Raw genomic sequence first — 25313 nt, forward strand, 5'->3', positions numbered from 1 at the left:
CAGTTCACCAGATTACGAGTCTATCGCTCTGAACCACTACACCACACTGGCTGTAGGCTTGTGGGGTGGGGCACCCAGGACCACTGGGAGCAGTGAAAACAAGCTGTGCAGGGGTCCCTTGTAAGTCTTCTGTAAATAATAAACACCTATAAGTAACCAAGTTACTGTTAGCAGTGTCTTGTTCCTGCTTCATCCTGCCTGCCTGCAACTGGAAGTCTGCGTATGCTCTGCTATGTTCAGCTGGGTCTGGCTAAGATCCTGCAACAGGTTAAGGTTTGTGAAACATCAATATGGTCAGGGATGACGGGAGTTGTAGTCCCAAAATATCTGGAGGGCCACGTTTGCCTATGCCTGTCTTACACACACACAAACACCGGTCCTGAGGGGCCCTCAGCCCCAAAGAAATCTTCCTGTCTTGACAGCAATTCTGCACCTAGGCCTGGGCAACACTCACGTCTTTGACCACATATTTCTCCAGATTCTCCAGCGTCTTCTCCTTGAGGGAGCCCTAGAAGATGAAGACACAAAGAGGTCATTGGAGTCCCCCCACTCTGCCCAGCAGAAAGGCAAGGCTTTGGGGGCTGCCAGCAGGGCCTCCTTGGGGCTTCCCCAGACACGTCCCCCCCCCCAGCACAGATCCCAGCATGACATAAAAGCACCAGCCATCAATCAACACCTCTTGCATTTGCTTTGATGAGATCTTGAGAGGATTTGGGCTGGTGGAAGCCAAGGTCTAAAACATCTGGCGGACGTCAGATTGGGGAAGGTTGGCAGAGGGCAAGGTTTCTAAAGGTGGGTGGTGCTCCCTTGTCGTTCTCCATGCCCACCCCCCACTGCCCACCCTGCGGTGCTCACTGAAAGATGAACATAGTCCATGGCGTCTCGGACATCTTGGAACATGCTTCGGAAGGACATGAAGAGGTTCCCGTGTTTATAGCCGGTGTCACAGCTGGGGAAAGAGGAACAGACACCACAAACAGATGTTTGGATTTCCGGACCATTCCAGGCTCCTTCCTCCCCCCCGGCACTGTTCAGCACCTCGTGTCCCCTCAACACAGGCCACCCAGGCAAAACAATCCATGGCACTCACTTCACGTATCTGGAGCAGTTGGTGAAAAAGTCCACCAGGCAGGCAAACAGGTAGGTCTCTGCAGGAAAAGAGGGGGGAGAGGTCAGTGGGGCACCTCAAAGGAAGAGGTCAGTTGCAGGGATCCCTTCCCAGAGCTACCCAGAGGCCTCCATGGGCAGCTGCGAGTCCAAAATTACTCCTAGACTGCACGCCTGGTCCTTTATGGGCACAGATACTCCATTCAAGACCAGGGAGTACCTCACACCTGCCGTTCCAGAGCCCCGTTCGCATCCTGAGCAGAACGCAACCTGCATCTGAACGTGCGCGGGTCGCAATTCGCCGCTTCTGCGCATGCACGTGACGTCATTTTGAGCATCTACGCATGCACGAGCAGCAAAACCCGGAAGTAACCCGTTCCATTACTTCCGGGTCACCGCGGAACACAACCTGAAAATGCTCAAATGGAAGCTACTTTAACCCGAGGTATGACTGTACTTCTGTCTTGTCCAGATTCAACCTCAATTTCATAGAATCATAGAATCATAGAGTTGGAAGAGACCACAAGGGCCATCGAGTCCAACCCCCTGCCAAGCAGGAAACACCATCAGAGCACTCCTGACATATGGTTGTCAAACCTCTGCTTAAAGACCTCCAAAGAAGGAGACTCCACCACACTCCTTGGCAGCAAATTCCACTGTCAAACAGCTCTTACTGTCAGGAAGTTCTTCCTAATGTTTAGGTGGAATCTTCTTTCTTGTAGTTTGGATCCATTGCTCCGTGTCCGCTTCTCTGGAGCAGCAGAAAACAACCTTTCTCCCTCCTCTATGTGACATCCTTTTATATATTTGAACATGGCTATCATATCACCCCTTAACCTCCTCTTCTCCAGGCTAAACATGCCCAGCTCCCTTAGCCGTTCCTCATAAGGCATCGTTTCCAGGCCTTTGACCATTTTGGTTGCCCTCCTCTGGACACGTTCCAATTTGTCAGTGTCCTTCTTGAACTGTGGTGCCCAGAACTGGACACAGTACTCCAGGTGAGGTCTGACTAGAGCAGAATACAGTGGCACTATTACTTCCCTTGATCTAGATGCTATACTCCTAGTTTGTTAGCCTCCATCCACCCCCACTGCCTCCAGACACTCACACAGGATATTCACTGGTTCCGATTTAAAGGAGGGGTAGAGCTGGGTATCATCCACATACAGTGGTACCTCGGGTTACATACGCTTCAGGTTACAGACTCCGCTAACCCAGAAATAGTACTTCGGGTTAAGAACTTTGCTTCAGGATGAGAACAGAAATCATGCTCCAGCAGCACGAGGCTCCATTAGCTAAAGTGGTGCTTCAGGTTAAGAACAGTTTCAGGTTAAGAACGGAGCTCCGGAACGAATTAAGTACTTAACCCGAGGTACCACTGTACTGATGAACACCCAGCCCAAACCCTGTGATGATCTCTCCCAGCAGCTTCATGTAGATGTTAAAAAGCATGGGGGAGAGGACGGAACCCTGAGGCACCCCAAAAGTGAGAGCCCGGGGGTCTGAACACTCATCTTCCATCACCACTTTCTGGACACGGTCCAGGAGGAAGGAGAGGAACCACTGTATAACAGTGCCCCCAGCTCCTCTAATGGAGGAAGGATGTTATGGTCGATGGTATCAAAGGCCGCTGAGAGATCCAGCAGAACCAGGAAACAGCTCACACCTCTGTCCCTAGCCTGCCGGAGATCACTTGACCAGCCTGACCAAGGTGGTTTCAGTCCCATGGTGGCCCCCACGTCTCCCCCCAGTGGCTAACCAGTTGCCTCTTCTGGGAAACCAGCAAACAGAATGCGAGTGCAAGAGCAACTCTCCCCTCCTGTGGCTTCCAGAAACTTCCAGCATTTCTGCCTCTAATTGTGGAGGAAGATCAGAACTATTGGGACACGGGTGGTGCTGTGGGTTAAACCACAGAGCCTAGGACTTGCTGATCAGAAGGTCAGCGGTTCAAATCCCCGCAACGGGGTGAGCTCCCGTTGCTCAGTCCCTGCTCCTGCCAACCTAGCAGTTCGAAAGCACATCAAAGTGCAAGTAGATAAATAGGTACCACTCCGGCGGGAAGGTAAACGGCATTTCTGTGCGCTGCTCTGGTTCGCCAGAAGCGGCTTAGTCATGCCGGCCACATGACCCGGAAGCTGTACGCCGGCTCCCTCGGCCAGTAAAGCGAGATGAGCACGGTAACCCCAAGAGTCGGCCACGACTGGACCTAATGGTCAGGGGTCCCTATCAGAGCTATTGTGGCAAGGAGCCATCAGTCGCTGTCTCCCCCATATGCACTCACCTGTCAAATTGAATAATGTGTTCAGGATGTGGAACCTCTTCATGTCATCCCTCTGGATGAACTTGTTGGGGTAATAATTCCAGATCTCAGCCCTAAAAGCAGGAAGGGGAAAGGGACAGCACATAGGCATGAGGTGGGGGTGTGTATAATGGGGAAGCAGGTGAGGGGGGGCTGGAAGGAACTGGCAGACTGGGAACCCCAAACCTCCCCCTCCGTTCAGAGGTTTTGAGAGTAAGGCTGTGCACAAGGGGAGCGGTGAATCGGGGCCCCATCGCTCACCGCTCCCCCCTGGCTGGCTGCTGGATTGGACCAGAGGGGACCCAGTAAATCCAGCATCCCACAAGTTGCCTTGATGAGAAACCCTCAAACTGGGCGGGGGAACAAAGGCAGACTCTCCCCAGCAAGAGAGATTACACAGAGAGAGAGATACATACACACTCCATTGTGACTGTCTTGCTGTTCTGGGCTCCTTTGGGATGGGGCAGTATATAAAATAAAATTTGAGGTTCATCCCCGACCCCTCCAAACTGATGGACAGACTACTCAGGGGATTCAGGCAGCATGTAATTTAATTTTCCACCACGGGGTTTAGATTAATTCATGGAGGAGAAGAATATCATCAAATATAAAAGGTAAAGGGACCCCTGACCGTTTGGTCCAGTCGTGGCCGACTCTGGGGTTGCGATGCTTATCTCGCTTTATTGGCCGAGGGAGCCGGCGTACAGCTTCCAGGTCATGTGGCCAGCATGACTAAGCCGCTTCTGGCAAACCAGAGCAGCGCGCGGAAACGCCATTTACCTTCCCGCCGGAGCGATCCCTATTTATCTACTTGCACTTTGACGTGCTTTCGAACTGCTAGGTTGGCAGGAGCAGGGACAGAGCAACAGGAACTCACCCCATTGCGGGGATTCAAACCACCGACCTTCTGATCGGCAAGTCCTAGGCTCTGTGGTTTAACCCACAGTGCCACCCGCGTCCCTTATCATCATATATAATCACAGATAATAATGTAACATAATAACATTCTCCTCCATGAATTTTTCTAAACCCCGCGACGGAAAATTAAATTATGTGTTGTGCGAACCGCCTGAATAGCCTGTCCGTCATTTGGCAGTGATGTACCTTAAGGTTCCGGTTAATCACTGATCTATGGGTCACTTGTCAACCACTTGGCATCAGGTGGACATTCTGCTCCCTGCTGAAAGCCGTGAAGGGGACCGGGGGGGGGGGAGCCCAGATGGTTCCCTGGCAGCTGTGCCTTACCTGCCCTGCACCTGATGTCACCTGATGCCAGGTGAGTGACAAGCTGGCTCTGGACCCACCGAAACCCTGTTCTGCTCTTAGAAGAGAAAGAGAGGAAAGTCTTCCCGGCCACTCTGTCCATACCAGGCCCCCCTCTTGGATGGCAAGGGTGGACAGCAGAAAGCCCTCCACTTTGGCTGCCATTGTCTTTCTAAGTTTATTTATTTCCATCCCACCTTTTTCCCTGTAGCACCGAGGGGCAGGGACTGACCCCCAAGATCACGCCCAGCGAACTTTGTGACTCAGTGGGGAACTGAACCCTGGTCCCCCAGGTCACAATCCGACACTTTAACCACTGCACCACGCTGTCTCTTCCTGTTTCCCAGTGATCAGCTGGGCCTCCTTGCAGCCCAGCTTTCCCCAACTGATGGAGGCTCTGCCTGCATTCGGACCAGCGTCTAATTTGGGGCCTCCCCATTTCTCTGCCAATTCCTTGCACCCCCAGCTGCCCAACCCTGTCCTAGTTTCAGGCAAGAGGGATCTGTGCCCCGTGGCATCAGGAGGGACGCCAGACCTGGTGCGATCCGGGGACAATAAGCCTGGCACTTAGGGAAGTATCTGCACTATAGGAAAGGGAAAGTCATCTGGGCAGGATTTAGCATCATGACAGCAGCTGGGAACTATCCCCCCTCCCAACTGCAGCCTCCCCCTCCTGCAGGCTGGACTGCCTGCAAAAGCTATTCTCAGCCTGTTCCAGGGACAAAAACAGAGGGGGGGCATCTCTGTGGGGAAAAGGAGAGCAGGGGCATCTTGCTAGCAGGGAGGGCAAAGAGGGCGCTGGTTCTGCTCTCAGAATGGCAGAGACCTTGAAATTAGCAGGGAAGGGGGCAAACTTAAAGGCAAAGCGACGCCAATTATCTGAACTGGCCGACCCAAGGAGAGGGGAGGTATGGGGCCTTGATTGGGCAAATTCATGGCAGAGAGGGCTACTGGCAGCCACCAGAGCTGTGTTCTGCCTCCTCCTGAATACCAGCAACACAGGAGTGGGGAGAGTTGCTCCTGCGTTCGAATCCTGCTTGCAGAATTCCGACTCCCTGGCTGGCCACTGTGAGAGCATGGTCCCTTTAGACACACCTCAAAGGGTTCTTGGTTCAGAGCAAGCAAATGCCAGGCTGGTGATTTGAATGCCCAGAGCTTGGAAAGCTCTGGGGAGACATGAGGGCAGGGAGTGACCTTGCCGTGGGTCCCTTCTCCTTCCCACCTGGCCCTGTGTGCACTAGAGGCCAAAGAACCATCCCAAATATCAGAACAATGCAAAGCAGGAATGTGCTGGGGAGGGGGGGAGAGAGGGGGAGGTGAAACAGCTTTCCAAGAGGCAGGATGAAGCCACCACCAAGGTCAGACCAGCTGCTCCCACCTGAGAAGGTGACTGCCAGCTCTGGCCCTGTAGGATAGGGTTACCAGACGTCCCCGTTTCCCGGGGACAGTCCCCGGATTTGTGAATAAGTCCCCGGACAAATTGCGTCCCCGGATTTCATCTAATGTCCCCGGGAAACACAGCAGCGGCCGTCTCAGCAGCCCAGAGCAGTTGGCTCTGGCTGGCTTCAGGAGCTGCTCGGAAGTCCCCATATGATGGTGGTGCAGGGGCTCTAAGATGCAGCTTCTGGGCTGCCTCCACCTTCCCTGACCCCAGCAACTAAGCTGTGAAGGGAGGATTCATGCTGCCTATCGGAGCAGCCTCCCAATTCCTGCTTGTGTGCAAGCAGGAGGGGGCAGGGATCTCTCAGTTAGGCAACAGGAAGCCTCCCTTCCCAGCTGAGGGATCCCTCCCCCTTCCTGCTTGCACGCAAGTAAGAATGGGATTGGGGCTGCTTCAATGAGAAGGGAGATCCCTTCCCCCTCCTGCTTGCATGCAAGTAGGAATGGGATTGGGGCTGCTCCAATGAGAAGGGAGATCCCTTTCCCCTCCTGCTTGCACGCAAGTAAGAATGGGATTGGGGCTGCTCCAATGGGAAGGGAGATCCCTTTCCCCTCCTGCTTGCACACAAGTAGGAATGGGATTGGGGCTGCTCCAATGGGAAGGGAGATCCCTTTCCCCTCCTGCTTGCATGCAAGTAGGAATGGGATTGGGGCTGCTCCAATGGGAAGGGAGATCCCTTTCCCCTCCTGCTTGCACACAAGTAGGAATGGGATTGGGGCTGCTCCAATGGGAAGGGAGATCCCTTTCCCCTCCTGCTTGCACGCAAGTAGGAATGGGATTGGGGCTGCTCCAATGGGAAGGGAGATCCCTTTCCCCTCCTGCTTGCACGCAAGTAGGAATGGGATTGGGGCTGCTCCAATGGGAAGGGAGATCCCTTTCCCCTCCTGCTTGCACGCAAGTAGGAATGGGATTGGGGCTGCTCCAATGGGAAGGGAGATCCCTTTCCCCTCCTGCTTGCATGCAAGTAGGAATGGGATTGGGGCTGCTCCAATGGGAAGGGAGATCCCTTTCCCCTCCTGCTTGCATGCAAGTAGGAGTTGGGATGGGGCTGCTCCGAAAGGCAGTGTGAAGCCACCCTTCCCAGCTGAGGGATCCCTGCCCCTTCTGCTTGCACGCAAGTAGGAATGGGATTGGGCCTGCTACGATGATAAGGGAGAGCCTTGCCGCCACTCTCAGCCCTCCTTCTCCGCCTTCCATGCCTGACCCACCACACGCTTCATCACCACCACCAAAGAACCAACAACTCAGGGGCTGCCCAGGCTCATGGAGAAAGGAGATAGAAGCCTCGGAGGAAGGGGAAACATGGTGGTTGAGGTCAAGGCGGAGGCGGCCCCTCTGCCACCGCCATCGCTGCAGCATCAATGTCCCAAATGTGTAGTAATTAATTAAATAAATAAAGAATTAAAGTGTCCCAGGATTCATTGGAAAAAATCTGGTGACCTTACTGTAGGAAAACCCACAGAGAGAAGGTTAAAGACATGTACAATCTGCTCTTGGAGTGGGACACCAAAGAGGAGCAGGTCAAATGCATTACGATAAAATGGGCGAAAGACGTGGGACCATAATATATTAATGACGGGTTGGGAAAGGCTTTGGAAGACAGATATGAAATTCTCTACCGAAAGGAAGACCAAATCAGGAAGACCAAGTATTTCTTAAAAGACTGGAAGAAATTTGTAATATACTTAAAAGACCACTGTAAACAATGGACACCTGTAAAGCGAAATGAACTTTGGTTAATATGATATAATAGATTGATAAGAACCATTAATTTAGATATTCCCACCTTCCTACCCACAATTTTAATGGTTCTTATTAGTCTGAGAAGCACCGAGTTAAAAACAAAAGAGGAATGTAAATGGGTAAAATGGATGGCAACTGCAGCCAGACAGGTTATAGTGAGTAATTGGAAAAATGCAAAAGTTAGGGGTGAACCAATGGAGGAAAAAACTAAATAATATTATAATTTTAGAATATCTAACTGTGAAGATACACAGAATGAAAGGGTTTCAGGTCAGTGAGAAAGAGGAGGGTTGGTTTGAGAAGATATTGAATTATTTGGGTAGGTTTGAACAATTTGGGGCAATTAAAATGTTAAAAGTTAAATAAACCTTGGGGATGGAGGAGTGTTAACGTATATAAAATTGTACATGTGGTTGATTTGAATATGTTATTATTGATTATGTATACCCAATGTATCAGACACCTGGTGGGGGTTCACTGTTTGTGGTTTGGTTGTTGGTAAAAAATAAAAAAAATTAACATTAACATTATATATAATAGATTGGTAAGAGATGCAGGAGAAAAGTTTACATTTTTGGAAATGGAACCCATGGAGGGAGGGAAGGAGGTCCGAAGGTTCGTAAGGACCTTCTTTATTTTTATGTTTTGGAATCACAGAATCAGAAGGGACCCACAAAGGTCATCCAGTCTAACCCCTGCAGTGCAGGAACCACAGCTAAAGAATCCCTGCAGATGGTCTTCTTAAAAACCTCCGAGGAAGGAAAGTCTATCTGTCCGTGTGTTCCCCCCCCCATCCCAGGAGACGTAAGAGGACCTTCTCCTTGGGGCTTCCCAGGGCTGACTGCTTTCCTTGGGGGAGCAGCAGAAGCCCACAGCTGGTGGGGACTGGAGAGAGTAAATATAATAATAATAATTTATTATTTATACCCTGCCCATCTGGCTGAGTTTCCCCAGCCACTCTGGGCGGCTCCCAATCGAGTCTTAAAAACAATACAGCATTAAATATTAAGAACATCCCTAAACAGGGCTGCCGTCAGATGCCTTTTAAAGATAAGATAGCTGCTTATTTCCTTCACATCTGAAGGGAGGGCGTTCCACAGGGAGGGTGCCACTACCGAGAAGGCCCTCTTCCTGGTTCCCTGTAACCTCACATCTCGCAATGAGGGAACCGCCAGAAGACCCTCGGCGATGGACCTCAGTGTCGGGGCTGAACGATGGAGGTGGAGACGCTCCTTCCGGTATACAGGACCGAGGCTTTAGGGCTTTAAAAATCAGCACCAACACTTTGAATTGTGCTTGGAAACGTACTGGGAGCCAATGCAGGTCTCTCAGGACAAGTGTTATGTGGTCCCTGGTGTTATGTGGTCCTGCTTGTGTTGGAGAACATCACCTACCCTTTGAGGAAGCGGAAGCCGTGGGCACAGACCAGCAGGTTCCCGTGGGAGTCCACCTTCAGCAGATTCCCGTACATGGCGTCAAATACGAGGCCCCTGAGGAAGAGGAGAGGGTGGGTGAGGAGGGTGGGTCCTTTTCCCCTGGCCACCTCTGGGCTGCCAAGGCATCGCTGCTCCCTTACCTGGTGGGGAAAGTGGGGTCGTATCTATACTCCAGGATCTCGTGGGGGTAGCCAATGGACACCAAGCGCTCCAGCAGCAGCTCAAAAGCCAGCTCCTCGTAGTCTGGAGATTTGTACACTGCAGAGGAAAAAGGCAGTTTGGGGAGCAGTGCAGGATTTACAGATAAGCTAAACAAACTATAGCTTAGGGCCCCACGCTCTTGGGGCCCTCCAAAAAAAATTATCCCCAAAAATGGATGTACATTTCCAAAATATAAGATAAAAAACAAATAAAATAAAACCTACATAGAGCAACAGTGTGTATTTCACTATTAATATACTTCTTGATTGTATTTCAGTTCAACAATTACTTTGATAAAATACATATTTTGTTATGTCCAAATGGCTTGAGATACCTATTAGGTCCATAAATTACCATATAGCATATATATTCAACACACAAAAAACAGCGACAATTTGTTGTTGACAAAGGACAGCTGGACATATAAAGGGCCCCATTACCTTCAGTAGCTGAGGGCCTCATCAAACCTAAATCCGGCCCTTTGGAGGAGGCATTTCCTGGGTTTAGCTTTGCAGGCTGGTCTGACTGCCCCCCCCCCAAAAAAAAATCTTGGGCCCCATCTATCAAATACAGTCCGGTGGTCTTTTTCCCCCTTTGCAATGATTACTCCAATGGCTCTAGAATATCCAAAGTAAGATGTTGAAAAAGAATTTGAGGATATTGACAAATACAGAAGTGCAATTGGAAGTTTGCTTTATTTAGCAAACATATCCAGGCCAGACATATCAAATGCAACTAACGTACTTAGCAGAAAAATGTCCACGCCAATACAACAAGATTGGAATGCAATGAAACGTGTTTTAGGATACTTTAAAGGAACCATTCGTTATAAGCTTGGACCTTTTTCTGCTAAGTATGTTAGTTGCTTTTGTTATGTCAGGCCTGGATATGTTTGCTAAATAAAGCAAACTTCCATTTGCACTTCTGTATTTGTCAATATCCTCACACTCTTTTTCATCATCTTGCTTTGCATATTCTAGAGTCACTGGAGTAGCAACTGGATTCTACTTTTATTCTGTGTCGTGGAATTATGAAGAAGCCTAAACAATTATTTTTGAGTCTATCACTATTTTAACTTAATTTCTTCAATTAGTGTTAATTTTCTTATTGTTGTGTTTTGTGTGTGTGTGTTTTGTTTATTTGAGGGCTTCTTTGGAAACTGCTTCGATGTTTTCTACAGTCAAGCGGTGCAAAATTTTTATCAAATAATAAATAAACAAACAAGCAAATTTTAGAAAGCAATCAAAATGAAGTATTTATGCAATGTGGACAAGAACTGTAGCCAGGTGTGCTTGGGAGAACCCAAGCCGGGCTAACTTTCCCCTGTTGCTTGTATACTCAAAGGTAGACTGCCCCTGAACAGGGAGGAACCATTTAGTATTAGTATTTGCTATAAGGGAAAAAAATGGGGGGTTGGCTGTGACAACCCAACTCCCCCAAGGACTCGGTATATCCCCTTTATTAGTTGCTTTTTCACAAAAATAGCTCAAAGTGATTCAGAAAGGAAGCATTAAAATAAAGTATAAAAACAAGAGTTTTTAGCCATCATGAGGCACAACTTTTATCACCTGGTTCCCTAGCTTAAAATGCACAGGGGTCTGTTCCCCGTCTCCTTTGTGTCACATGGAAGATGGAGGAAGCTTGTTTTCTGGCGGCCTCTTACTTACTTGCGAGAGTGTAGTCCATGTCAAAGCCGAAACATTTTATCTTTTCCAGCGCCAGACTCCGGTTCACAAAGATCCTGAAAAGGAGAGGCCGTGTCATGAGGTTCCCAAGAGCCACAATCTGCCCCCTGACTTGCCGGCAATTTGGGTGTCCCATCTAATCGGCTGTGCTTTGTCTGAAAAGGACCTAGGAAACTGCGATGCAGTGTCATGGAAGGTTTTCTGCCCAAACCCTCTTTCGAAAGGTACACACACTCCACTCTCTGCCTTCACTGGTGCAGAGTCCTTTCGAGATTGAGCAAGCCCACCCATCTTCCTGTTACTCCAAGTCACACTTGGAGGTCATTTGGCTACGGAGAGCCCTGAGTTCTGAGTGCGAATTGTAGATCAGGGGGTTGGACTAGATGGCCCAATCTTCCTGGAAGACCCCCATGCATCCCATTTCTTCAGGTTTCCATTTTTCCCACTGCACCTGTTGCACACCCAGGGACGCGGGTGGCGCTGTGGGTTAAACCACAGAGCCTCGGACTTGCCGATCAGAAGGTCAGCGGTTCGAATCCCGGCGACGGGGTGAGCTGTCATTGCTCAGTCCCTGCTCCTGCCAACCTAGCAGTTCGAAAGCACCTCAAAGTGCAAGTAGATAGTTAGGTACCACTCCGGCGGGAAGGTAAACGGCGTTTCCGTGCGCTTCTCTGGTTCGCCAGAAGCGGCTTAGTCATGCTGGCCACATGACCCGGAAGCTGTACGCCAGCTCCCTCGGCCAGTAAAGCGAGATGAGCGCCGCAACCCCAGAGTCGGTCACGACTGGACCTATTGGTCAGGGGTCCCTTTACCCTTACCTTATTGCACACCCAGGCCTGACTCGTGGCTGCTGGTCCTGGGTGGCTCTGTGTGATGAGCCTCACAGCATCGCTGATGCACAGAGAGGGAGGGAGCTGGCCTGGAGGGCACTAAGCGTAGCTGTGTAACATTAGCAGGGCTCCTGGGCAGGCTGTGTCAACAGGTTTCCCATTACAGGGATTTATGAGCTATGAAACTCAGCCTTCCCTGTTTAACGCACACCCACCCCACGTGAACCTAACATTCATCGAAAGATTCCTCAATGCAAGATCTCGATACCCAGACCAGCTCGCAAAGGAGTTTTTAATCTATCCGCCAGCCCTTATACACACACAGCCTTCCAGAAAAGGCGAGCTCCTCTTTCCCCCCCACATTCCCTGACACTGAGCGAGGATTCTGCCACAGGCATCCCAGGCATTTTCTAATTATGTTTTATGATACTGAGAATCATTACTGGGGCTCTGCAATTGCCCAACTGTTGCTTCCAAAGGCACCTAGGCAAAACGTTACTCTTCTGTTTTCTCCCCCCAGGGGTCTCTCCACTGCGTGGAAGGCATAGCTGTCAACTTACAGATTTGAAAATAAGGGACCAGCAACCTTGGAATTAAGGGATCAGCAGCCAAAATAAGGGATTTTCCTAGCACAGGTATGTTCAACTTCTGAGGCCCTCCGAGCCAAAGGCAGAAAGCCCAGCCAGCAGCCAAACGAAGCCTCAAGCGGTGGTTCCCACAGCGCAGCAACCCAGCAAAGGGGGTGCAGCAAGGAAAACCACCGTCACTTCTCCGCTGGGAAGCGCTGAGCAAAGGCGAGTCCCCAGGCAATGCGGCCGATTTGATCAGCACAAGGCATGCAAGCTCCACTCCCCCCCAGTCGTTCTTAGACTCCTTATTGGGGGAGCAACACATCCAAGCAACACAGCTGGAGCCTCCCTCCTCCCTGGCCGGCAGGGAGGGAGGGAGAGGAGCTGCTTCCTTTGAAACCCGGGAAATTTAAGGGACATCATCAATAAGGGACAGCAGCAGGACACGGCGCTGGGATAAGGGACTTTCCCGCCAAATATGGTACAATTGACAGCTATGGTGGAAGGAGTAGACAACATACATCAGAGGCTCTAGAGTTCAGGAAGAGGCCCACAGGGATGGGTGAAGCGGCAGTTATCTTTTCACTCTGCCAGGTGAATCTCCAGGACCACCAGGGCAGAGTCCCACACCCTGCACTGACTGGCCAGGAGGAGCCGCAAACTTGCCCAGTGCTTGCAATCCAAGTGGCAAACTCCCTCTTGGAGTTGGCAAGTTAAAGTACCAAGAGCAGAAGACAGGCCTCTGTTGGATCAGGTTTGTGAGTTTCCCACAATGGGCAACTGGCTGGCCACCATGAGAGCAGGATGCTGGCCTGATCCAGCATATGCTCCTCTTCTTCTTCTTCTTCTTCTTCTTATTATTATTATTATTATTATTATTATTATTATTATTTCGCTCGGTGTTTCAGCTCAGTGATTCAGCTCAGCTCAGAGGGTGGCCGCATCTGGCTGTGCTCTGATGTCCATCGATCCCATCTTCGTCACCAGTGTTAAGTTGTGGGTGAACATATCAGACGACACAGCGATTCTTCTTCTTTTTTTTTTTTTAAATATTTTTTATTGAGTTTTCACATTTTATAGACATACACACACACAAACACAAAACACAAAACAAAACATATATAATGTTCATTACCCTCTTTCCTTGACTTCCCCACATCTCTCCTTCCCCCATTCCAATTTCAATAGTTAATTCAGCAAGTTATTTCCTCTTCTCTCTATTATATTTTTGTCCTCTGTTCTTAATATTTAACATCTCTTGTTGGGCTCCAGTTTACTTATCCTATTTTTACACATTAGCTCCTTTCTCTAAGGTCGTCCTACCCTCTCTCCCACGAAATCCTCCCTTTTTATTAAACAATCCATATCAAAATTAAAAAGAACAAAAATCATAATTTTTTACTATTCTACTCTCCCCCTCCCTCCCTGGCCCGGTTTCTGTCCCTTCCCATATCACTATTCTAAAAGAACAGTTTCAGCCCGGATTTCTCACGTCCAAGGCTCTCAAGCCCCAGTTAGTCTTTCTCCATCTGTTTTGTTGCTTATTGGCCTTCAGTTCTCGAAGGAGTTGTGTCCCAAGTTCCATCTTCTTTCCTTCCACCAAAGTCAGTAGCAATTGCTGCCAAGGATCTGCCAATCTCCCATGTTCAATCTTAAAGAAAAGGTCCCAATCATGCTTGTTCTTTCCTTCCACCGAATCAGTCAATAGCAATTGCTGCCATGGATCTGCCAGTCTCCCATATTTGAACTTGAGGAAGAAGTCCCAATCATGTTTATTTGTTTTTTTGTATTCCAGTATTCCAGATATTCCAGGGGCTTCTTCCTTTGTCCTTCTCTCCTTTTGCAGATTTACGGTCCACTGGTCCTCTTCTTCAGTTCCTTTGTTTCCTAAAGCTGCAGACTTTTGGTTGGTGCTTTCCATCTGAACATCCTCTCCTTCTTCTTCTTCTTCTTTTCCCCCCATTTCCAAAGCTGTCTCTTCTTTTCCGGCTGCCAGGTTTTTTTCCAACTTTGTATCGTCAGCAGAGTTGCTCGATTTCAGATTCAAGGTCACAAGTTGTTTGCTCATATCTGCAGTCTGCTCTTGTAAAGTTCCCACGAGAAAAAACATCCTTTCTATCTCTGCCCATAATTTTCCTTCTGCAGCCATTGCAGTATCCTTTGTTCCCTCCAGGGGGATTGCCAGTCTAATAGTTCTTTTCCAGCAATTCGTTACTTTGTTGTTCAAAATACTTTGTTTCCAATCAGTTCAGATACAATATGTCACCTTTAATCCAAAGAGAAATTTCTAAATATCACAGTTCCAGCCTCTAATCGTCCGTTTAACAGCTTTTTTGACAGCTGTCAAACTTTCTCTTTTTTTTTTCTCAGGCTCACACGCAGGACACTCCCGGGTCCAGAATGGGGGGGGGGAGGATTACACAAAAGCTTCTAATATTCCTCTTTCCTCTCCAGCACAATAACTTTTAATCCATTTCGTGCAAGTTGTTTTTCTAAACACAAAAGTCTTTCCACCTTAGTGCTCCTCTCCTTGCTTGAATCTTTTTGTGGGGGGGGGGAGTGTGGACTTCCTTTTAGCACATCCCCCGGTCGTACTCCAATCAAAGGTAAAATTTTAGTGTCGAATTTTCATTTTACTCACGGGTTCTTTGTTTCAGTCCAAATTTCAGGAAGGAAGACAGCGCTCTCCGGCCATGGTTCGCGGCTTCGCTCCGCCGAGGTAGCGATGGACTCTCAGCACCGCGCCGCACCCTAGTCCACTCCGCAGCCTTTAAAAAGGCTCTTCGCGGGTCGGGGAGGGCGTTTAAGGTGCCCACCGAGTCACCAAGTCCGCAGGCTTCAGCGCCTGCGGTTTTTGAGGGTCCCCGTGTCGCCGGCACGGCAAGACCCGTCCTCTGCGGAGCCGATTCCCTCCGGAGCTCGGAGGGAATCCGCCATTACCGGATCGCGCTATCCCGGAAGTCGACACAGCGATTCTTCAAACAGCTCTTGTTTATTCACAGGCCAGAACAGAACTGAACTGAAGGGTTTAGTCAGCCTGCTTATATAGAGCTCCACTAGAACGCAACAGTAACCATTTTCTGTAACTATCCAATCACTGAACATCACTTTTGATCCCTTATTTACATATGTGGACCTGAGTGAAAACTATCTACTGTATCCCCCTGCTGGCCCAGGGTGAGAACTTCAGTACATAACTATTATTATTATTATTATTATTATTATTATTATTATTATTATTATTATTATTTGAATTTATATACTGCCCTATACTGTACCTGGGGGTCTCAGGGCAGTTCAGAGAACAAAATCAAAATATAAAACCACAAAATGCATAATTGAAATAAAAACAGCAACCCAATAACACCCCCCCAAAAAAAAAACATATTAAAAGGGCATAGGATGTCAATCAAATCAACCTAATTAAAAAGGAATGTTTCTGCCTGGTACCTAAAGGTGTATCATGAAGGTGCCAGGCGAACTTCCCTGGGGAGAGCATTCCACAGACGGGGAGCCACTGCAGAGAAGGCCCTGTTCTCATGTTGCCACCCTCCGGACCTCTCAAGGAGGCACATAAAGGAGGGTTTCAGAAGATGATCTCAGGGGGACCGGGTAGGTTCATTTGGGAAGAGGTTTCCTTAATCAGGATGAGTGCCCAATAATCACTGCATCTGGAAGTGCCTGTAGCTTGTTTGGGGCCCAGGTTGCTGCAGCTGGCTGGGTCAATATTCCGGGGTGGCAAAGGTCATTTTCTTGAAAGGGAAAAGGCCATCCACTCATCTGCATCCCTCTTGGTGAGATCACCCCTTCCCACACCACTCTGATGTGGGCTTCTGGTCCTGCCAACTACCTCCTGGGTTCCTTGAGGAAACGAACAGCCTGCTAGATCAAGCCAAGGACCCATCTATTCTAGCATCCTGTTCTCTCAGTGGCCAACCTGTGGGAAACCAGCTTGCAGGATTCAAGCACAATAACACTTAATGACTACTAGGCCTAGAACTTGACCTCTCCTCACTACTGTCTTTCCAGGACTCACCTTCTGCAAAAGTTAGTTCAGGCCCTGGGGTGTGTCCAACATCTTGCATTATGAAGACTGATGCAAGTAACTCATTCAGCGTCTCTGCAATTTCCTTATCCTCCTTTGACTCCCTTGTCATCCAACTGCCTCCTTAGATGGTTTCCTGCTGCTAATATATTTGAAGAGCTTCTGGTCGGTGGTCTTAATGTTTTCAGCAATGTGTTCCCTGAAGTCTTTTTTGAGCATCCCTAACTGCTGTGGGACGCAGGTGGCGCTGTGGGTTAAACCACAGAGCCTAGGGCTTGCTGATCAGAAGGTCAGCGGTTCGAATCCCCATGACAGGGTGAGCTCCCGTTGCTCGGTCCCTGCTCCTGCCCACCTAGCAGTTCAAAAGCGCGTCAAAAGTGCAAGTAGATAAATAGGTATTGCTCCAGCGGGAAGGTAAACGGCATTTCCGTGCACTGCTCTGGTTCGCCAGAAGTGGCATAGTCATGCTGGCCACATGACCCGGAAGCTGTACGCCAGCTCCCTCGGCCAATAAAGCGAGTTGAGCGCAGCAACCCCAGAGTCGGTCACGACTGGACCTAATGGTCAGGGGTCCCTTTACCTTTAACTGCTGTGGGACACAGGTGGTGCTGTGGTCTAAACCACAGAGCCTAGGGCGTGCCGATCAGAAGGTCAGTGGTTTGAATCCCCGCAACGGGGTGAGCTCAAGTTGCTCAGTCCTTGCTCCTGCCAACCTAGCAGTTCGAAAGCACGCCAAGTGCAAGTAGATAAATAGGTACCGCTCCAGTTGGAAGGTAAACAGCATTTCTGTGCGCTGCTCTGGTTCACCTGCTGGCTTAGTCCTGCAGGCCACATGACCCGGAAGCTGTACGCCGGCTCCCTTGGCCAATAAAGCGAGATGAGCGCTGCAACCCCAGAGTCGTCCACGACTGGACCTAACGGTCAGGGGTCCCTTTACCTAACTGCTTAAATTCCCACACCACCCCTTCACAAGCTGAAACCAACCTTGCCTTCCCACCCTCACCATGAGGTCTAGAAACTAATCCTCCTTGCTAACAAAACGCCCAAGCAGATCTCACACTCACATTCTTCCAAAGGAGCTTCCAAGTTCTACATTAAATGCAATGTGGCCTAGTTGGAAGACTTCAAGCAGATTCCTTGAATGAGCAAGGGAAGGAGGGAGGGAGCTGACCGCTTTGTAGGGAAGGAGTCCGTGCCTGCCAGAGGCTTTTTGCCAGCTCCTTAACTGGGGAGACGCAGCCATGTCCAAGGCACAAAGCCTGCCATTAAGGCCCCATGGCCAGCCACAAAATGCTAGTAGTGAAGAATCGTAGAATCGTAGCATTGGAAAGAAGTGCAATAAAAAAAATTAGGTCTTATATATATAATAAATGTTCATAAATGTATCAACCAAGCACGTACATAGATATCATAGCTGTCCCTTTTCTTGCGAGGAATCTTATATTCGGAATAAGGGAATTTCCCTTAAAAATAGGGAAACGTTGACAGCTATGATAGCTATGTGGACCACATGTGTGGAGCAGCACAGGAAGACCGCCCTGAAACCATTTTGACTCCCAAACTGACCAAATGTTTTCTCTGCAAGGAGGGAGGGGGTGAGCGAACCTTCCCATTGTCTCAGGAACTGGGTAATCACCATCTCAAAGGAATGGCCAGACTACCAGGAAAGGCAATCAGATATGGCATTATCAGATAACCTGGCAGACAGGGAAAACAACAACATTCAAATTTCTGTTGTAGACCGACTGTGATGTAGGGATGATGTTTGTGGGGGGTGGTCTTGGGTTACACCCCTTCTGTGATGTAGGTATGATGCATGGAGGGGTGGTCTTGAGCTCCAGGGCAGGGAATTTAAAATGTCTATATAAGGACAGGCACACCTTGGTTCTGGCTCCTCCTCCATTTTCCTGCATGTGAGAGGAGCACCCTGTTGCAACAGATCAATAAAGATCAGGCTTACTAGCTGCTTTGCTTCTCAATAGTCTCTGGTTGGCCTGTGTTATTTTCTCCTACCGATAGGGAACCCACTTAAGGACTCTATATGGGCTCTTGGGTACCCCATAATGGAAGAAGGGCAGATATTGTTTACAACAAGAAGTCATCTGGTCTAACCCCTGGGAATGCAGCAATTCGCCCTGTCCACCCTGTCCCAAGGAGGTGTTAGCGGCTTACTCTGGAGAAGCCCAGCAGGACCCTGTAGAAAGGCCTTGAGCGGCCAAGGGAGGGCCCTGACCTCAGCGCGTGCGTCAGAGCCTTGCATCATAAGTGGTGACTTTAGCTTCCCTATCAGAGTTTGGAAAGGGTCCCCTGGTCCCCTGCACCGACTGATGTAATGGCCTCAGGCAGTGCCCACACAGGAGGGCGACCTTTCCTCCCTTGGGGACGGATCCCTCTCTTGCCAAAGCAAGGTCCGCCAGGAGAGGCCAGGAAGGAGGTGTGTAGCCAGAGCCCATCCTGGTAGGATGAACGGAGTCCCCGGTCAAAGGTGAGAGACCCTCCTGTTTGCTTTGAGCCAGTGCAAATAATCCTGACTCTGGCAGGACACCACTTTGCCTACGGCTCCCAGAGCTGACCCTGCAATTTCCATGGCTCACGCTTACATAAGAGCATCAGAAGATACTGATAGTGGGATTCTGGGATGGTGGGATTCTGGGAAAATATCTATAACGAACTGAAAAAGATGTTTAGATTTTCATTTGGGGGGAAAATCCAGAATCCTTTCTCCTAGGTATCATGTCAGAGGAAATAAAAAGAATAGTCAGACCAATATTTATGTATGCAACTGCAGCTGCAAGGTTATTGATTGCCAAAAATTGGAAAAGCAGCAGCGTCCCAACCAAAACAGACTGGTTATCTAAAATGATGGAATACTTCCATATTGCCGAACTAACAGAGAGGATAAGAGGAGATATGGTACAAAAAGTGAATAAGGAGTGGGCTATCTTTAAGGAATACATCAAAATTTATGTGGAAAAAGTAGAATTTCTGACAGATATTGAGTGAATCCAGAAAATGATTAGACCGAAAGGAGAGTAAAGTCAAGATAGAAGAAGAGATTAAAGAAATAATGAAATGCATTTAAGCCAGTTGGAAAAATAAAGTAGCGTAACAAGAACGGCTGGAAGTCAAGTCACTTGGTGGGTGTCCGTATGGGGTAGGTATATAGGTATGTTGATATGTATAGTATAGGTAGGTATTATAAAATGTAGGTATGTTTTATGTTATGAAAATAAGGTAGCGTGTTGTGTATGTGTATTGTGTAAATGTATATGTTTGTGTTTTATATGTTAATAATATTTTTTTAAAAAGAACATCAGAAGAGGTTGCTGGATCAGACCAAAGCTCAGCATCCTGTTCCCACAGTGGCCACCCAGTGGGAAACCTGCATGCAGGATTCGAATACAAGAGTCCTCTCCCCTCCTGTGGTTTGCAACAACTGGCTTTCAGAAGCATTGCTGCCTCTGACTGTCTTACCTCCTTTTAAAGCCACAAGAAGTTGCTTTATACCGAATTAGACCTTTGGTCCATATAGCTCAATACTGTCTACACTGACGGGCAGCCTCTCTCCAGGGTTTCAGAAAGGGGCCTCTCCCAGTCCGACCTGCAGATTGCGGGGACTGAACCTGCGCAGGTGCCAAGAGGATGCTCTTGTCACTGAGCTGTGGCCCTCCCAAATTTCACAGCTTCCTTGCTATGTATCATTTTAAGTTCAATAGGTTCCTGCTCCAAAAAGTGGCCATTTGTTCAACAATGCTTCATGGACTAGAATATTGTCATCAGATCCTGTTTTGATAACACTGTGTTTGGCATAATTTTGTATGTCCTTCCTTGACAATTAATAAAAATTACCAACTGAAATGGGACACGGGTGGCGCTGTGGGTGGCGCTATGCACAGAGCCTAGGGCTTGCTGATCAGAAGGTCAGCGGTTCAAATCCCTGCGACCGGGTGAGCTCCCATTGCTCGGTCCCAGCTCCTGCCAACCTAGCAGTTCGAAAGCACGTCAAAGTGCAAGTAGATAAATAGGTACCACTCCAGCGGGAAGGTAAATGACATTTTCGTGCACTGCTCTGGTTTGCCAGAAGCGGCTTAGTCATGCTGGCCACATGACCTGGAAGCTGTACGCTGGCTCCCTCAGCCTATAGAGCGAGATGAGCGCCGCAACCCCAGAGTCGGCCACGACTGGACCTAATGGCCAAGGGTCCCTTTACCTAGAGTTGGAAGGGACCCCCAGGGTCACCTGGTCAAAGGTAGGAAGCTGGCAGTGCCCCATTTTGCCCTGACGGACCAGGCCCCCCGCAGGCAGCCACTGGTGCAACAGGGAAGCAGGAAAAGCCATGAGGGCAGGGTCTCACCCACCCTCCACGCCAACAGAAGGTGAGCGGAATCTGAAGGAAGCGAGGAAAGTGCCGTCAAGTACCCAAGCTTCCCTGACCCAGATCTGAACCAAACCCCTCTTGGAATGCAGATGAGGCTGATCTGGGTTCCTTACTGGCGGTTGAAAGGAGATGTCACATGGCAGATAAAGATGATGGATTTTTCCGGAGCTGGCCGACCTGACTGGAAGAGTCCGCGACCAGAAGGAGGAGGAGTACCAGGAAGAATGGAAGAAATTTAAAGACTATTTAGCTAAATATGTCAAGATAACTTAATTGGAAAAGCTTGCAAATATTAGATAGGCTTAGGATTGAAATATGTAACGATAAGATTTAAGATGTTTAAAGCTAAATTAGAAAGAACGAAAGATGTTAAGTGATCAAGTGAATTTTTTGAGAAAATTGATTTTGGAAAACTGTTAAAATGATATACAGTGGTACCTCAGGTTAAGTACTTAATTCGTTCCGGAGGTCCGTACTTAACCTGAAACTGTTCTTAACCTGAAGACCACTTTAGCTAATGGGGCCTCCTGCTGCTGCCGCGCTGCTGGAGCACGATTTCTGTTCTCATCCTGAAGGAAAGTTCTTAACCTGATGCACTATTTCTGGGTTAGCAGAGTCTGTAACCTGAAGCGTATGTAACCCAAGGTACTACTGTATAATGAAATTCAATCAAGGGGATTTGAGGAAGTCACTTAATAATGTTACTAAGATTGAAACAGGATGTCTGTATGTTTGTTTGTATGTCTGTTTGTTTGTTTTTGAATTTTTGGAAAATTAATTTAATTTTTTTTAAAAAAGAATAAAGAAAGGAGATGTCACAAGGGCCCAGTAATACCTTTGCCACAGAAGGGCCTCAGGAGGGATCTTTTGACACCCCCAACTAGGCTGCATATTCAGCCGCCAGTGCCGGGAGGAGGGACCCTTGTTGTTGAGAGACAGCGTGGCATAGTGGTTAGAGTGTTGGACTAGGACCCAGGGGACCAGGGTGCAACTCCCCACTCAGCCACAGAGCCCACTGGATGTGACCTGGGGCCAGTCCCTTACTGCCTCTCAGCCTAGCCCACCTCACAGGGTTGTTGTGGGGGATTAAACGCCCCCTTGAGGAAACAAGAAGAAATTCTGACGAAAGAAGAATGGCGGACGAAAATAGTGGACTGTGCAGAATTGGACAAAATGACAGGAAGGATTCGAAACCTGCGGGACCAGAGATTTACAGAAGATTGGAAGAAGTATATGAGCTATTTGAAGAGCGATTGTAACCAACAAATTACGCTAGTAGGACTACAAGAAGTTTTGTAAGGAGGAATATATGAAGTGCTGCAAAGTAGATAAAGAATAGAGATATTGGTTAGGAATTTTAAATGTAACAGGGGAAATAAGAAATGTATACTAAGAGATTAGATTGGAACATTTTCAGACAGGACTGATGGAAGTGGAAAAAAAGCGGAATAAGATGTAAAAATATGTTTAATTACTGTTGAAAAATGGTATGTTAAAAAGAAACTAATAAAAAATTATATAAAAAAATAAATAAATGCCCCCTTGAGCTCTGTGGAGAAAAAGGTGGGATATAAATAAAATAACAAAAATTGAAATAAACAACAACAACAATACAGGAGCACCCCAAAGGAAAAGTCTTTTCCCTCCTATCTCCCCCAGCTTGAGATTCTGGGCCTGCAATGCTGTTTGACAGTTCAGGACTGACCGCCCTCCAGGGACACCCCATTCCCCCCCCCCCCAGCCTTCCTGTACTTTTGGGTCCTGGTTTCAGGGCAGCTTTCCTGCTGACATTGTCCTTGGGGAGGGGGGAGCGTGCAGTCCTGGCCCCAAAGAGCCAGCAGGAGGGGAAAGCAGGGAAAGGCCTTGCCAGGAGAGGAGGAGGAGGAGGGGGGAGAGAGAGAGAATACAAGTTATTAGAGCAGAAAGCGCTTTTGAGATGGAAATGAGCCCTGAAGTGGAAGAGAGGCCAATTTGGATACAGCAAAGCTTCGTTCTCTGATCACGAAGGGCCTTGCTCCTCACCCGTCTTCAGTAACACTCATTTATTTCATTTTTACCCTACTGGATTGTAAAGGAGAAACCTCCATGCGGTTCACGAAAGAGATAAAACAATAAAATTATCGCCAAGAAAAATTAGCAATCATAATCGAAGACATCCGTAACATTAAAATGGCAATGGGCTAAAAACCGATTAAGACTAGCATCCGCTTTCTGAACACCTGGGTAGTCTTTGCCCTAATAAAAATGATTTTAGCAGGCAACCGAGAGAGCACAGTGAAGACACGTGTCTGATGTCAAGAGGCAGGGAGTTCCAAAGTGAGTGTGCTGTCACCCTAAAATCTAGAGTATTTAGGTCTAATGTGGCAGAGTCCGTTCCGCTGATGGAAGCAGTCGAATTAGGCGTTTATGGGGCGAGCTGATCTTGCAGGTAAACTGGTTAAGTAACAGGTAACAAGGCTGTTAAATAACAGCTTGAATTTGGCCAGGGATTATATCACCAACCATTGCAAACCCACCAGCGCGGGTGGAGGAGGCGGGAGCTGCGCTGCTCCCCTCAATAATCCACTTTCTTCATTGCCCCCCCACGCACCATATTCAGCTGAAGAGAGACGTATCCCCCCACCCCTGCCCAACAGGCCCCCACATCCTCAAAGGGGACCAGAGGAACTCCCTGCCACTGGATAAACAAACATGACAGCCGCTGCCAAGTGATCGCACTCGAAAACACTCCCTTGCCCCATACGCTCAGAGGGGGAGCTCGCTGCCCCCTTTTCCAGCCCCCCAACTCCGCAGAGCAGCTAGCAGCAGCCTCTTGGCCCTGGGCTTCCTAAGAAGGTGGCGGACTCTCCTTCCTTGGCTGGCCATCTGCCCGAGAGTCTTGAGCTGTGATTGCTGCCTTGCAAGGGGGTCGGAATGGATGACCTTTGGGGTCCCCCTTCCAGCTCGACGGATGCCGCCCGGCATGCTCTCCCTGGGTCTGGAGGTAGCAGCGCCTCCCCACGCCCCGATGGCCCGGCTGCCCGCTTACCGGTGATGGTAGTCCCGCTTGACGGGGGCGCGCGTCTCGGGGGCGCTCAGCTCGGCGCGGGGCTCCATGGCTCCGTCGGCGGGCTCCCTGGCGATGCTGCCCATCATCTGAGAGCGGCTGGCGCGGAGGAGGAGGCGCGGAGGCGGCCTGCTCCCTTTTACCCGGGAGATAGGAGGCTATCAGCCCGGCCCAGCTGATGGCCCTCCTCCTCCCGCCCCCCGCCAGCCCATAGCCTCCCGGCCCCCCTTGCTGTGCCTGGGCTTGGAGGGCTGCCCCGCTCGCTCAGGCTGGCCAGCGCCCCCGCCTCCCCGCCACGACTGCGCTCCCCTGCCGGGGACTTTGCTCCTCCTGCCGGTGCGTATTTTTAGCCTCTCCCCCCACCAAACACAAACACCACCTCCCCGTCCTCTTCTTGCTCCCAGGCAGCCATCCCAGCTGCAGGCGGACGGACCCCTCCCGGACCTGATTGGGGTGGAGAGAGTGGTGGGGCAGGAGGTGGGGGAGAGAAGGGGTGGGATCCTGCAAAGGGCTCTCTGCAAGATGCGCGCATTTGCAGCTCGCCGGAGACGCTTTCCAGAAGCGCGCCAGGCGCTCTCGAACACACACACACACACCGGACCTCTCGTTCCTCGCAATTTCATGCCAGCGATCCTGGGATCAAAAGCGATCTATACACCATAAACCTATGGCGCGACCGTATTGGGAAGGCTGCACGCGGTTCTCGCGGCCAAAGGGATGTGACAGAGTTGGGACAGGCTCGGAAAAGGGCAACCAAAACGGTCAAGGGACTCTCCTGAAAGGTTGCAGCGTTTGGGGCATTTTAGGTTAGAGAAAAGGAGAGGCATTCCTGCATTGCAGGGGGTTAGACTTCCAGCTCTACAACTCTTCTATGCCATGGCTAGGCAAGCTAAGGCCTGGGGGCCAGATATGGCCCAATTGCCTTCTCAATCTGGCCTGTGGACAGTTCGGGAATCAGCGTGTTTTTACATGCGTAGAATGTGTGCTTTTATTTAAAATGCATTGCTGGGTTATTTGTGGGGCATAGGAATTCATTTTTTTCCTCCAAAATATAATCCGGCCCACCACAAAGACTGAGGGACAGTGGACCGGCCCCCTGCTGGAAAAGTTTGCTGACCCCTGTTCTATGCAGTTACAGTGGTACCTCGGGTTACATACGCTTCAGGTTACATACGCTTCAGGTTACAGACCCAGAAATAGTACCTTGGGTTAAGAACTTTGCTTCAGGATGAGAACAGAAATTGTGCTCCAGCAGCGCGGCGGCAGCAGG

General features: G+C 49.3%; 1 protein-coding gene across 1 annotated transcript in view; it reads right to left on the reverse strand.

Moving 5' to 3' along the window:
• The window catches only part of NT5DC4 (5'-nucleotidase domain containing 4), a 43343-nt gene extending 19132 nt beyond the window's left edge, over positions 1-24211 (reverse strand). Inside the window, exons 1-8 of the mRNA XM_081922980.1 lie at positions 24026-24211; positions 11158-11231; positions 9430-9547; positions 9248-9343; positions 3389-3480; positions 1091-1148; positions 856-949; positions 455-508 (exon numbers count right to left, since the gene is read on the reverse strand). Of these exons, the coding sequence (XP_081779106.1) occupies positions 455-508; positions 856-949; positions 1091-1148; positions 3389-3480; positions 9248-9343; positions 9430-9547; positions 11158-11231; positions 24026-24132 (693 nt within the window). The 5' untranslated portion in view covers positions 24133-24211. The remainder of the gene's footprint in view (positions 1-454; positions 509-855; positions 950-1090; positions 1149-3388; positions 3481-9247; positions 9344-9429; positions 9548-11157; positions 11232-24025) is intronic.
• Between the last annotated feature and the right edge of the window lie 1102 nt (positions 24212-25313).

This window comes from Podarcis melisellensis (genome assembly GCF_964234715.1).
Source record: "Podarcis melisellensis genome assembly, chromosome: 8".
Taxonomy (NCBI): domain Eukaryota; kingdom Metazoa; phylum Chordata; class Lepidosauria; order Squamata; family Lacertidae; genus Podarcis; species Podarcis melisellensis.